The following is a 15,420-nucleotide window of genomic DNA, read 5'->3' as shown; positions in this document are numbered from 1 at the left end:
GAATTCGAGCTCAGTGGAAAGATAACTAATATAAAAATCATCAATGAGAAAATAACTAAATATAAAATTCTCAAAAGTATTCATAAATATTTATTCAGAACCAATAAATGATATATAATAATTCAGGAGATTTTTTATTCCAAGTATATACACCTCGTAAGTATTATCATAACCACAACAAACACTACCAGTGACGTAGTGATATTAAGTTGTAGTATATTAATATAAATAAATATTTGGATTAAAAACTAACCAACTTCAGACAGAGTACGAATACAATTTTCAACATTAAAGCGTTGTGATGCTGCTAGCCAAGGACACTGAGATACTCTGAATGCTGATTGCAATAGCTGTACAAAAATGGGTTGCCTTGTCTGCAAAATATATTTATTTAAAAAAAATGGTGACGATTGACACTAACACTGATAAAAAAACGTGTATAGCTGTGTTACATTTTAGTTTTAAAAATCGATAATGTCAAAAACAAACTCAGTTAAAAGTTTCAAAACTAATTTCAACTTTTGCCAAACAATCTTTATCATTAATTTTAATATTTATTAATTTAACTCGACTTTCCACAGCTATAACGTTTTTTATACAAAGCAAAATAACATCAATAAATTTTGACGCCATATACACAGGAAACTATAAAAAGCTTGGTCTAAAATATACATTTGAAGTTACGGAATTCTAGAATCAGCTTGTTATTTCAAGAAATTGTAAGAGTAGGGGTCCCTATAATATAAATACCTATCGTCTGAACTGTCACATGAGACAATACGTTAATGATTAATCATTTTATATTAATCGGATACCGACTAGTGTTCCTCTTGTCTGGAGTAAGGATTGAACTCTTACCATATTTTGTCTTAAAGCCGAATAACTTTTCTTCTCACTTTCATTGCTTTCAATTCTTCTAAATCATTTTATGTTTATCCCTATATCTTATCATTTGATGAAACAATATAAAACTGAATAGTGTTTCTTTCCATCAGATTTCAATTTCCCTGCTGAAATTTATGCCTTGCGTCCCTAGGAGTAATTGAGATTTTTTTCAGATATTTAGATATCAAACTAATAAATTCAGAGTCTCAGATCATCTTTGACATTACGATATTTCCATTCTTTTACGGAGTCTTGCTCAGTCTCATTATTTCCTGTCCGAACAACCCAAAATTTTCTCTATTATATTCATGTTGAATGTTTTCATTGGGAATATGGATTGATGATCCGTGTAGAGTAGATGTAAAAAAAACAATATGGGTAATTAGTCCTTGGTACTATCCTTCACACTTCTCTCAATCAATCTAGCCTTTTGAAAAGACTAAACAACGAAATTTGGCGTAATAGTTAATATATATGTTGATAGAAATGTCACGCCCTCCGCGACTCATTTTTGGTCTAACAAGTTCATATGAATACAGTTCTCTTCAGCGCAGTGCACCATTTTTCAATAATTCTTTAAAATCATTGAAAGACAACAATATGATACCCTGGTTGTTCGTTTACGAAAACAACAATATGGCCGACGCCCATCGTATCTGACTCGCGTCACAGGAGCAAAAAATGCTATCCGCACGAATCGTAAAGAATATGGTGTGCAATGAAAATATTATGCAATTACAAAAATAATACATCTATGAGATTGAAAACACTAAACTAGCAATTTGTGAAATTAGTCAGAGTAGCATGCAGACAAATCACTCAACAATATTAATCCAAACAAATTGACACCCAATTTTCATCAACCCATTGACAATTCCAAAAATGGACCAAACATAAAAATGATATCCACTATTAGTTTTAGATACGATCTAGTTGCACTAAAATACCAGAGATTAAAACGAATACCTTCACAAGATGCTATAGTAGCAGCCAAAACACAAAATTCTTTACAGCTCATTTTAATCTTCGATATATCAACTTTAGGGGTCTATTACTAATCACGTAAAAAGTAGGAGCAAGGACATTTGTATTTTGGCAGTCACTAAGAAAATATTGAAATCCACTGAGATTTTGATGAATTATTTTTATTTTCACTGTTTTTTGAATAAAGATTTAGTTTTTGGTTTAATTAGGTTTTAATATTTTAATTTTGACAAAGTCAACCAGGTACACTTATTATTTGTAATATAATTAGTAATTTCACTAATAATTATCTAACTTAAATATCGGTTTAAAATGTGAAGCGGGATCTATTAAAAAAAAGAAACAAGGAACACTGTGAAGATTTTTAGATAATTATTAAAATTTTGACTCAGCTCATAAACGAATTAATGAATACTAATTTCTCTTACTCTATTACAAAAGTAGTTTAAGAAAAAGTTACACAATTAAAGATATTTAATTAGGAAGTAACTGGTTGGTTTATGTAGTCAATGCAGTATGTAAGAAACATGAAAAACACATTTTTTTGTATTTTTAACAAGAAATTCTTACTGTATTTCTTCTAAAATCGACTCGGCTTAATTAAAAGGAGCAGTGTTTATGATTCTCTATTTTTTATTATTTCCTATGGTTCTGTCTCTAAGAAAATAAAAGTAAAAGATTTTTGGCCCTATTTGTGAGAACGGTGCGTGGAGAAATGCTGAGGTGAGACAGATGTATGGCAAGCCTGATTTGGTGGCGTCTATCCGAGGTGGCTGGGACAAGCCTTCTGATCGATCCTCGCGTAGAGCCATGTATGGAGTTCCTGGAGAAGAAGGCCGCGCCTTCGATGGTTGGAGGACGTTGAGGCGGACCTGATCCAGCTAGGGGTTTAACGTTGGAGGCACCAAACTCAGTACTTTAGTTTTATTTAAAAGTTGCAGTCACACAACTCGATCCTTATGACATTTAGTATTTATTGTCTTTGTATACAGTTCCAATTTAATAAGTTTAAAGTTAGATAGTCATTTTCTATTGAAATAATAACTCGCAAAAATGGATTTTTACAGTTCCATTTAATGAAGTTAAGATATTGGAAAATGATTACACTGCATGGGGTGAAATAGTAAACTCATTACACCTGCAGACAGTGGTTTTTTCATAAAAAATCTTATCATTGCCATTATAAGTACTAGATATAATTTTGAAAATTATAATGAAAATTGGAGGAAACTTATATCTGATTACAAGTTCTAATTAAAAATACAAATTTAACTTTCCGACAGTGTTTTCCTTATGTTTGCTGTACATTAAAAAAACAACAAAAAACTAATGAAAAAATAAATCAATGTTAACTTTTTTATCACTGATTACCATTATAGTCAATCCTACGAATTATTAAAATTACTAATTTCAATAAAAAAAAACAATGGTTTGAAATAATACGAACTTGAATGATATGTGCATAAATCCGAAAAGGTTATGCACATGCAATTTCTATATCCATGTGTAAACATAAATCTATATACATATACAACAAATGTACACAAAATATAAAATAATTAACGTGCATCATTTTAGAAAAATAATTTACAAATTAATTATGATGTGATATGACTATTTTAAGAAAACAGTCAAGAGAACAAATTACAGAATTCAGAACGGATTTCTTACTACTTCAAAGTAGTAGTCTATATATATTATGTGTAATAACATTCAATAAAGTGTCACAGAAACTATTAAATGTAATCCATCTGTTTTAAAACGTAACGTTTTTCGGCTACATAGTTTAGAATTTAGTAATTTTTATTTGTTGAATTCTACTATAACAATTTCAGTGCATAAAATTTTAGGTTAGTATAAGCTTAGACATTTGTTTAGTATCATGTTCTTAGACCAGATGATTTACTTACGTTAGTAGACAATGGAGATTGTTTGAGTTGAACATTACCCGAGAAAGGATCATAATCATCCACTGTAGAGTCGCTCCAAAATACCCTTGCTTCATGCAGATGTTTCTAATAAGAAAGATACCCAAAAAAATACCATAAAAGCAGGTAATCCGTATTTATAAGTTTAAATAGTGGTATTTTTAGGTTAAAAAACAAAAATTAGAACATTACTATCAATCTGTACCCAACTATAGTGAGAATTAAACTAAGCAATAACTAATATATAAGCACATGCAATGTTAATAAAGGACTGTTTAGGATTGGAAATTTTCTATTTATGATGAACAAACGTTTTACATACCTGAACCGTAGTACTTTGATCAGAAAAAGGACTATTAAAGAAAGTAGTAATTATATTCATAACACAATTCGTAACGTAGTTTTCGAGTGCTTTATCTGAGTGTTTTCTGTCGTTTGGCGCTGTTGCTATGTCAGCCATATCAACAAGAAAAGATTTTTCAAAGAGCGTCCACATATGACTTGAATTATAAATCTCTTTCATTTCCACTTCTGTATCTATGTAACAATGATTTAAAAAACCTACATATGCTTCTTTCACTTCTGGTATACAATCTGGATGAATAACCATTGCAACTATATCATCTAAAGGTAATAAACTATGACACTTAATTTCAGTATAGACGTTTTTGCCCATTGTACAGCATGAAAGTAGTTTTACTAACTCTACATGATATTTCAAGGGACTTCCTTCATCCATACAGTGACGTTCAGATCTCATCATTTCTATAAACTGATTGAACGAAGCTTTATCGTTATAAAAAACTAGCACATCTTCACCAGCATTAATCAACTGTAAAAATAAAATATAATGTAAATCGAAACTAAATAAAATTACTAGAGTTTTTTTAAATATTGGAAGTATTTTATTAGGTTCATTCCAAAATATTCAATGGAATAATTTACTTAAAATAAAATCTGTATTTTAACCCTTAGCTGCCGTACTGGGGTCGTTCGTGCCATACTTTTTAAATTGCCCCCTCTTAATGTTCGGAAATCGGATCCGTAGTGCCATCTAGTGATAGAGAGTTGCTCTTCCGCCTAGTATACCTACCGATAGGTCAATTGCGTCAGTCTACCTGTGACACTCGAGTGAATTGGAGTGGGGTCATCAACTACACCAAATTGACAGCTACAATTCTGATTGATTTTTTTTTTCGAATTTTGGTTTTGAGGTTCAAATAATCAAAAAAGGTGAGTACACTATATTTTGAAAGTGTGAATTTTTTTCTTCATGAACTAATAGTATTTTGTGTCAAGTAAGATGGCCTACAATCTTCGGAGTCGAATAATTCAGCAAGAGCTGCTCGATGAAGTTTCTAAGTATAGCTCTGATTACTCCGAGGCTTCGGATACATTGGATAACGGATAAGAAGCCTAACATAATTCATCACTACAACGAAACAAAAGGAAGCGCTCATAGTTTTGACCAACTTTGTCTTTTGAATACGGCGAAGGACGAATTGCTGGAATTCTGGGCCTAAACGTCCATAAAGAAAGAGCCTATGAAGTTATTGAAAAGGGTGAGATGTGCCGATTGGTAACGTAAAAGTCACAAAGAAACCAACGAAGGTTGCGCAGGTTGTGAACGTCCAATCTGTGACGAACACCGTTTGATGTTCTGCAAAACGTGTGCTGGAATGTAATAGATATAATTGTTATCGAATAGGTTTGAATAAAATATATCTTTAGATTAACTAGAATATTTTTCTTCATTCCTTGATTTGTATAAAATAATGTAATAATGTAATAAAAACTGCGATTGTGAAAAATGACTAAAAATTCATTCTTCAAAATAAATATCTTTTTTTCAGCGGGTACTATCCACACTATATTTTTTATCTAAAGTAACATGTTTCGTCAAAATGTAACTGAAATTCAAGCTTCCAATTCGAAAAATTGAAAGTTATGAATTTTCAATTATAACTAGTGATTTTTCGAATATTATTTTATATTTTTTTCAACATATTAAATTGGAAAACGTTTATATGACACATATATTGTTATGAAAAGGAGACGTTAATGTACAGAAATATTTTTTTAAGATAAAAAACAGCTTAGTTTACTCAGAATAGACGATTTTGTGGCTGGGGTCACAAACGTCCCTGTACAGAAACTATGGTTGGAGCCAAAAGTGTGGTAGCTAAGGGTTTTAAAATAAACTTATTTATATATATAATTTCTTTTATGAAAAAGTACTTCTATCTAGAAAATTTCAAACATTCATTGAAGTCATGAATGATTGCTTCAGCTATAAAAGAATGAAATTTTGGAAAACAAAAATTAAATTACTGAATTATATAATGCCCATATATTTCATAGCATTATATTGTCTGTATTAAAATTCAATTATAATAAATATTATACTTAATACCATTTAAAACAACAACAAATACTGTTAAATATATTAAATTTGTAAGTTACTAATAGAAATTTAGTTATTTTGAATCCAATAAAGTTCTTACCGCTTGCATAACCATATCTTGGCACTTGCGAATAAACTTATTTTCTGCTTTTACTATAGTTTGTAAAAACTTTAAATATTGCACGTGTCTTCCGTGTGTTGCAATACAATATACAAAATGTTGTATAACTTTTTCATTCTCTTCATTGCATAGTTTTGAATTATCTTGAAATATTGCACATACTGTCTGAGCTTCTCGAATCTGAAGAATTGGTAATATAATAATTACAAAATAGCATATTTAGTAAATTCTTACCCCTGGATTAAGAAAGAGATCTAATTGTTTATACAGTAACACTTGATTCTGTTTATTTCCCAAACAAAAGTTTTGTAGAAACTCATGAGCGAGCCTCATAAGTTCATTCATTCTAATATCTTCTTTTTCGTCATAAGGAACCTGAAGAAGATCTAGAACAACTGTATGGACTCCGACATTTCTTAATAATCGTTGTTCGTGTTTTTGCGGTTTAATAACTCCCCCTGGTGAGCCCTGAGTGCACAATTTATTCATTCTTATTAATATTTGTTGTATTTTTTTATACTCTTCAGCTTGATCAGGATGTAATGGAGGTCCAACGTCTAGATTTATAGCAGAGCCTTTTTTCTCTAGTACGCCCATTGTAGTGGTCTTGCTACTAGATGTAGTTTCTTCTTCATCATTTTTATTCTTCTTAGTAGGGGCATGATCTTCTAATGATCTTGCTTTATACACCCAAAGTTCGGATTTTTCTACCGACTGTCTTAAAACATCTAAATCAGCTTTTATTTGTTTATATGATTCTACATCACTATCAGAAACTAATAGTTGAACTTGTCTAAATGCTTGCAAAACTTCTTGTCGCTGGCTAAAATGTCTAAACATTAACTGTAATGCGCCTGATACCAAAGGAGGATAATCATGCATAGTTAAATGTAGCAGAACTCTTAAAAACGTTCTTCCTCCGTGTCCATCTAGATCTAGGACCGCACACTCTTCACTACTCCCAAATATTCCCTCAGCTTGACTGGCTATTCGTTCTAGATCAATATTCTTCTGTCCCAAATTAACATCCCCACCTCCGCTACTTGTATTTTTTTCGTTCTCGTCGAATTCTTGTTTAAAAATACTAAGAAGGCAACTAATGCGGTAATCCAGCCTTACATCTAGAATGAACTGGAAATATAACATCAAAATAAATTTAATTCATAAGAAAGAAGATATAACAAAAGTCAATTTAATATTTACAAAAAATTGGACATTGATTCTCTAAAATATCCAATTAAACATAAGAAGAACTATAATTTTTTCTTATTATGCAATCTAATGAGATTTTATATGAAAATAATCATGGTTAGTAATTTTGATGGAAAAATAAATATGAACAAACCTGTAAAATCTCTATGATTTTAAGTTTGGTATCCATGACCAATGGATATTCTTTCATATACTGAGTAGCTTTGCCATGTGATACAGAAGCAGGTGATAAACCGCCTCTACCTCCTGATCCTAGTGTTAACGATGTCATAACAGCTCCCATATCTCCTATGGTTCTCAAAACACCTCCTTCGGCTGTTTAATAATGATATTATATAAATATTAGTATTATTTTTAGATTAAATATGTTTTATAAGTGTGAATACAATAAACTTAGAAAGTGTGAAGGCTATAGAAACAAAAATTGGTGTGTGATTATATAAGAATTTTTGATTTGATAGACTAAAACATACATCTATGATTTTCTAGTTTCAATACTTCATATTTAGCTGTTTTTAAATATTTCACTATTTGAAATATTTCTTAACATTGCCGAATTTCACACCCTCCTATAGAAGTGCTACTTCTTAGCTGACCAATGTTGGCGCATAGCTGTGGGATTGTAAAAAAGTGTATGTTCGATTATTTGTTTCTCCTGTTAAGATTTTCTACAAAAATATCCTGTTGTAATATAAACTCTTGGACAAAATTACCGCACCACTTCAATTAATTAAAATATTTACAATATAAGCACAAAATAAAAGTAATTTACATTGAAATAATAGTGAATACCTACAAATTAGTCGAATATGACCTAACATACCTCCAAATTAAAAAAAAAATAAAAATCAGTAAAAGAGAATAAACGCATAGTGGTTAATGTTCAACAAAAGCTTGCGGTATATTCTCACATTCAAATCCTCTTTTTGAGATAGTCCCATAGATGTTATTTAGGATTCATATCCGGACTGTTGGGTGGCCACTCTAATACAGGGATATTGACATCATGTAAGTAGCCAATAACGTTTTCCTGCCTGAATAAAAAATTAGGCCCACAAACGGAGCAAAAGGCATTACATGTTCGACAATAATGTTGTAGTAAGTACTATTGGGCATTCATAGATCTTGTACTATAGGGACCAATTCTGTATTGAAGCAAATTCCTTATCAAAACATTCAAGAGCCACCTCCAAAAGGCACTTTAGGAGAGATATTACAGCTGGAAAAACTTTCTCCTTGCCTTCGCCAGACACGCTGACGTCCATCTGAACTTTCATCGATAAACAGACCCGTTTCCAATCATTGATGGACCAATTCTGATATAGTCTTGCAAAATTTAATTCTGAACTTTGTGTTTTCTGGTAATCTGGCCTTCCTGCTTCATGTTTGGAATGATGTCTTCCTAATAAACCAGCAACAAATCGTATTGAATATATTTAATTCAGGAGATTCGATGCTCGCACTGCCTCCTACATTGACAAATTTCTTTGGCGCTTAATTTTTTTACTTGGTATACTCCCAAATAATTTCCAAACATGCATGTAATAAAAACAATTATAATCAACAACTTGCTTCTAACAAAAACTTTGCTTTAATCAGCACTTTTTAAGATAATGTTGACACAGTTTTAGTTTAAAACGAAGTTTAATACGAATTACTGTCAAAACAATATTATGTGTTACTATAGTTAACTTAAATATCAACTGTCACTGTCAAACAAGGTCCATGGCCTACTTGTTGCATAGTAAATTATCAATAAATAAAGAATATAGAGAAAAATATGAATAGTGCGTTAATTATGTCCAGGAGTTTATATTTTTTAGAAAAAGATGCAGAGTCCAACTATTTTTTTGTTCCTTCTTTGTCGGTGACTATAGTAGCTCCAAAGAAATCCAACTTTAGGTATGAACAATCTTAGTTACACCTATAGTGCATATAATCGGACCAGTGCAATAAAAGTGCTACATTTATTTAGACTCAGGTTAGAAAATTGAATTGAGAAGCTAAGTAAACACCATGCTACATTCGCAAATCTAATCTACTTGTATATATTTTTCAGTAAATCAGCTACAAACTTACTAATATACTTCATAAACACACTCCAGAAAATATTTACAGAAATGCAAATATATTAGAAAGAATAATCATAAAAACACATTAATTGCAAACTACACAGAATACCTCTACTCCCTGGCGATGGCTCTCCCGCTGTATAAAAGAAAGTGGCATTCAATAAGGGCTGGAGGAGTTAAATTGGCTATATTTAAATTAGTTAAATAAAAAATACTATAAACTTGTTATCTGTCGACTATTTCATTATGTCGTTCACCAAAAACATTAACCTAGCCAACTGATTAACATAAACTATAATAGATACCAATGAAAATGTATGAGAAGGACTAAAAAAGTACTTACAATCAATATCTACAGTGGGTACACGTCCATCCAAAAAATCACTCTCAGATACACAGTCCAAAATATTGAGTAGTGTTTTTGTTAATTTAAGCAAATCTGAGAAACTATAAAAGCCAAAATAAATTAGTTCTTTAGCTAATTTCACGACCTGAAATTTCAATCAATCAAATTCTCACACCAAACACAAAAATTACTAAATAGTTACCTCCGACGTCAACTTATTTTGCTCCTGATCAGCAAAAGACCATTTTTTAGCTACTACATTACAGAGATACTCTCCAACAAAAGAAATAGTAGAAGAAAAATTTTCTCGGACGGCTTCTTTATTAGCATTCGGAGTTTTATTGGAATCGTAGCTGAAAAATAGTTTAACTTTAGTATTTGTAAGATCAAAAAAAAGGTCAAAGATTAGTTTAAAATACAAATCATCTCTTTAAGGGGATATTCTGATCTAGAAGCTTATATTTTAGGTTTTTTTGAAACTAACGTAAAAAAATGGGAAACATTTTAACTATTTATTTTTTATATGATATTTATTGACTTCAAGAATATAAAAAAGTTGTAAAAAAATCAGAATTTCAATAAATTACAGGCCGGTGAGGGCTACAAAAAAAAACGGTGCACACTGGTTGACATGATTCCAGCCCTTTTAGTGATCTTCAACAAAAAAAATTGAAAAATTCTTAATCTGTAAAGATTTTTTGACCTTTTCGATTTCTTTAAAAATATTCCATAATCAAAATTTTTAAATTTCAAGTCAGACGCGATAGAGAGATATATAAAAAAGATTTCTACCAAATTTCAAATGAATCGGGTAGAACTTGAGATATCATGTCAACCACTTCAAAAAAAAGTAATTTCGAGAAAAACGCGGTTAACGTTTGATCGATTATTTCAAATTTCTGGACCAGAATACCCCCTTAAGTTGATTTTAAGTATAATTGTGGAAATTTGGAATAAAGTGTTAATAAACAAAAACTTACTCTGAGATCGACATCTGAGATGGAATTTCTGACCAAAGTCTTGCATACTTTACAGAAGTAACAAGTTCCTGCGGGTCCCTATCGACATGCAAGTTCTGCATAAGTCTGCAAAACGACGCCCTGAGATCGAAACTAACGTTTTCATCTGACATACATTTCAATATTAATTCGATTGATAGTCTAGGAGACAAATTATTCAGAGCCAAGTATTGACGATTTAAGCACATATTCGAAAATAGATCTAATTGGTGACGGTAATAATCTAAAATTGCTTGATCTTCTTTATTTCCTAGACGAGCATTTCTACAGAGATCTGTGAGGAAAACAGTTTTCTTTGGAGTGCCAAACGATAATTGTATTTCGTCGACATCTGTAATGACAGATTCATCTTCTCGATCTATTGAACCATCTTCATTGACTTCTTGTACTTCAACTTGAGTGTTTATCATTTCAGTTTCAATCAATATATCGGAATTTTTTTGGCTAAGAACACTTTTACAAATAAGTTCTTGTGTTACTGGTATTGCTTTTTTATTAGAAATACACAGATCTGACAAGTAATCTAAAAATCGAGATTCCCAATTTTTCATATTCTTCCTAACTAATCCTACAAAAGTTTCTATTTCCGCTGGAGTTATATGCTTTTCTAATAACTTCCTGTTATTGTGAAGTAGAGCAGTTATTGTATCTTCCGCCAAAATATCGTATCCTATTTGCTTTTGCATAAATCCAAAATGTTTGGCTATATATTCTTGATTTTTTCTGTAATCTTGCTGACTTAACCTTAAAATTCTGTAACAAAGTCTAAATATGTGTTTGTAAGGGGCATGTTTAGGATCATTCAACTCTTCTATTTTCAGAAAAGGTCCTTCACCACCTTTATCCACAAATGGATCCTTAAATAAGAAAATATGAGTGTATCAACTGCATTAATCTCTAATCCATACTGTATGATTATGTCATTATAATAAATATAGTATATTAAAAATTTTATAAAATAACTCAGTAGGTACCTGTAATATTTTAAACAGTTGTTTTAGAATAGATTGCTCTCTTAAAAGTTTTTGGCGGTCCCGATTTGGATTTGTTATTATTAATTCTAAGGCTTCTGCTTTATTCTGTTCGTTTTCTAGTTCAGCAATGAAGTACACAATATCATGGAGAAGTGTTGTTAAAGATCTGTAACAGAATAATTCAATAATGAAGAGTTGAATTTTAGTCCAAATTCTCACATAATTTTACTGATTTTAATAACTATTTATACAATTAATTGCAATAATTAAGATTGCAGCAGCCAATTATGATGAGAAGGATAAGTTATAAAGCTGACTCTATAATTTGTACTAGCATTGAAATAGCTGAGTGAACATAGATCGATTATATTAATCCACAATTATGAATCACAGTTGGAAATTTTATTCTGTGTAAAATCTGATTTTAAAATTTATGTAATGTAGAGATTTACCTTCTTTCATTCTGAGATATAGTTCCTTGTTCTAATGTAACTGATAAAGATGTCAGTAGCTTACAAGCATCATTAGCAAAATCTAAATCTCTAACTTCGACTGGAGAAACTGCAACAAGAGCAAATGCTTCCTTATCTTCCTTCGTTACAGCACATCCAACTTTTGACATAACTGGTTTTTCTTCATCCTTATCTATTGATTCAGAAGTTGAATGTACCCAACTATTTGTTATCATATGATGTAACCTCACATAGCTTGATTGTGGTACCAAAGAATCTGCTCTTGTTAAACTTGTGGGATCTAATTCGAATAAAGTGGCTATGTCATAAACGCAGCCCAGTGGTACAAGATGATATCGACGATTGTCATTGCGTTCAGATTCACTTTTATTTTTGTCTTCTTCGGATTCTACATGGTCGTTATCTACATCTACAGCTAAGTACTGTCCTGTTGCTAAATGTTTAAACCTGAATAAAGAGTCCCAATTACCAGCTCCACCTCGGCATGGATCATGTCGAACTACTTCAACTTCCCATAAAGCTAAAATGATAAGATTTATAAGAAAGAGTTTAAATTTGATACAATCACTTTTTCTTTTCCAAGTCTACCTCGAATTTTTATGAGTCTCTAATCTTAAAACATTTGAACTAACCTTTACTACTAGTAGCTGCTGTAGCACTAGTACGCCCGGTAGTTCTCAAAAATACATTATACTGTTTCTTATATTCATCCATAGTGAGAAATTTCTCCTGTTCTGCATGAAACAATCTCACTACATCTCCTCCTTTCAAGATATCTTCCAAATTTTCTTTATGTTCCAAGAAAAGTGTAACTTTCCAAGATGTATTTCCATTAACAATATTAACTTCTTTACAACTAGGATTGTCTGGTAATTTATGGTTCGAAACATGAAGTTGTTGGCCAGGACTTAAGGGATTTAAAATTACTTTATCACCAAGAACAATATTATCACCTGTGGCTCGGAGTTTATAAAATGGCAAAATATAAAACCAAGATCCTTCGTTTCCATTGCTATCTAAGTACACTCTCATTGCATTTTTCTCTAGTAATGCAGGCAGTCGCTTATTGACTGTTAAGTACTTATTTGACTTTAGGTGAAGTAACTAAAAATTATTAAATTTAGTGATACCACTGGAAAACAAATCACATACATACTTGCGATTATTTAGGAACATCAAATTAGATAAAAAATTAAATAAATACATTGTAATTTAAAACAATTAACTGTTATCTTTAAAAGAAATAAGTGAACATAATTTATTTCTTGAGAATATACTGGTAACCTAACCATTTGCTTCAACCTGTGTGATTCTAGATATGTATATATGGATTGATGGTAAACAAAGAACATTTCCATCAAAGAAGTATTAGAAATCACACACTTCCTTATGAAGCCCTTAAGGTTGAATTTTAGGGGTGTGAACCTAATTTTAAAGCATAGGAATTTGAACAATGAAAAAAGAATTAACTTTGTTCGTGGTAGATATCCTAAACATGTTCTGTCACCAAATTCTTGCGCAATTTGAAATTGTGCGTTCGCGGTGCTAATAAAACATGTTCAGGATTTAGAATCTCGTGGTTCTAATTCTGAACTTGTTCTGAATATGTCCAATGTATCGTCGAACATGGATAAGCATTTTTTTAATATGGCGCATGCGCATTCATCCTTTTTGGTGATATATAACCTCTAACTGTCTACGTAATTATACTTCAAAAACGTGGTACTTGGCTTTATACTAACAAATATTGAAAATAAACCTTCGGCTAGTTAATTATATACATTTTATTCTCCTAGCTAGATTTGAATTCAAATTACAATTCATTCAAGTTGTTCATAGATCGTTCGTGGAAGAATGTATGTTCAGAACTAATTCTGAACAAAGCATGTGCATTTAACACGTTCAAAAGATATTCAGAATACATTCGGAATGTGCCCAAATTATCTACCGTGAACGAAGTTAGTAAAAACAATAGCTTTGTCGCATTTTGATATTATCTACAAAATTTTGAGATTATGGAAAGGAAAACAAAAAATTTACAGATTAGCAAATCTCGTAGGTCGGCGATAACAACTTCTCTGATACAAGTTATTTATAAAATATATTTAGAATAAATTAATCAAGTGATCGACCGCTAAATATAAATTAATTGCTAATATTTATCCGAAATTTTGATATTGGAATTCAAAAGTTACTATAAATACATTACTGAGGAGCACTATTTTTTTATTGTGATTATTCTCAACGAAAATATCGCTACAAAGAAAACGTGTTACTCAAAATTGGCAACTAAACAAAAAAAATAGACACACATGGTCTGAGAATCTCAAAATTTGTTTTAGAAAATTCTAACGGTTTTGCAAACAGATTCATAATAAAATATATTTACTAGGGTTCGTTATAAATGTTTTTGGTAGTTTAAATATATCCTAAATGACACTATGATTAGTTCCTACGCAATCAATGATTGTAATTTGTACACCACAATCTATATAAGATGTAATTCAATTTATAGCATTAGTTAAAGGAACTTAGATGTATAAATGATCAAAATGTGATTTCCTATTTTCAAAAACTACAAGCTATTATGTAATATGATACATATAATCTTCAGTTCAGAGAAACTTGAATGTATTGATTAAATAATTTAATATCATTTTCCCCTACATTAATTTATAGTTTTCTAAAAGTTGCCAGTAATACGAAGCAATATATAAAACACACAATTATGTTTGGATTAAAATATGTAAGTATGAAAAAATATAAGTGATTCTTTACTTTTTATTACGCGAGATATACACCATAACAAGTTTATTATCATCCTTATAGTTTCAATAGATAAGTACAAATAGTCAGCTGACATCAAAATAATGATTAGTTTTAATGAAGTTGGAACTAGGAAAACTGTAATTTATCATAAGATACTCCCCTTAGTTTTAGAGTGTTTTCCTATGTTTTTTTATGAGAAGAATCGTTTTTTCGAGGTGCAAAGCCCAAATCTG

The 15,420-nt window shown here is 30.8% G+C and overlaps 1 protein-coding gene across 4 annotated transcripts in view; it reads right to left on the bottom strand.

Annotated features, from left to right (window-relative positions):
* Nucleotides 1–15,420, bottom strand: part of LOC130897280 (inositol 1,4,5-trisphosphate receptor) — a 37,076-nt gene that overhangs the window by 13,260 nt on the left and 8,396 nt on the right. For 3 of the 4 annotated variants that reach the window (XM_057806056.1, XM_057806063.1, XM_057806069.1), the window contains exons 5-17: nucleotides 13,051–13,522; nucleotides 12,398–12,938; nucleotides 11,946–12,111; nucleotides 10,933–11,828; nucleotides 10,155–10,305; nucleotides 9,950–10,097; nucleotides 9,716–9,742; nucleotides 7,668–7,849; nucleotides 6,557–7,453; nucleotides 6,302–6,502; nucleotides 4,120–4,629; nucleotides 3,780–3,884; nucleotides 254–374 (exon numbers count right to left, since the gene is read on the bottom strand). In XM_057806056.1, coding sequence (XP_057662039.1) covers nucleotides 254–374; nucleotides 3,780–3,884; nucleotides 4,120–4,629; nucleotides 6,302–6,502; nucleotides 6,557–7,453; nucleotides 7,668–7,849; nucleotides 9,716–9,742; nucleotides 9,950–10,097; nucleotides 10,155–10,305; nucleotides 10,933–11,828; nucleotides 11,946–12,111; nucleotides 12,398–12,938; nucleotides 13,051–13,522 — 4,417 coding nt within the window. The remainder of the gene's footprint in view (nucleotides 1–253; nucleotides 375–3,779; nucleotides 3,885–4,119; nucleotides 4,630–6,301; nucleotides 6,503–6,556; nucleotides 7,454–7,667; nucleotides 7,850–9,715; nucleotides 9,743–9,949; nucleotides 10,098–10,154; nucleotides 10,306–10,932; nucleotides 11,829–11,945; nucleotides 12,112–12,397; nucleotides 12,939–13,050; nucleotides 13,523–15,420) is intronic. The other variant, XM_057806077.1, reaches the window with a different exon arrangement.

The sequence above is a fragment of the Diorhabda carinulata genome, chromosome 1 (genome assembly GCF_026250575.1).
Source record: "Diorhabda carinulata isolate Delta chromosome 1, icDioCari1.1, whole genome shotgun sequence".
NCBI lineage: Eukaryota > Metazoa > Arthropoda > Insecta > Coleoptera > Chrysomelidae > Diorhabda > Diorhabda carinulata.
Note: the sequence above shows the minus strand (reverse complement) of the source record. Positions and strands in the feature narration are given on the sequence as shown.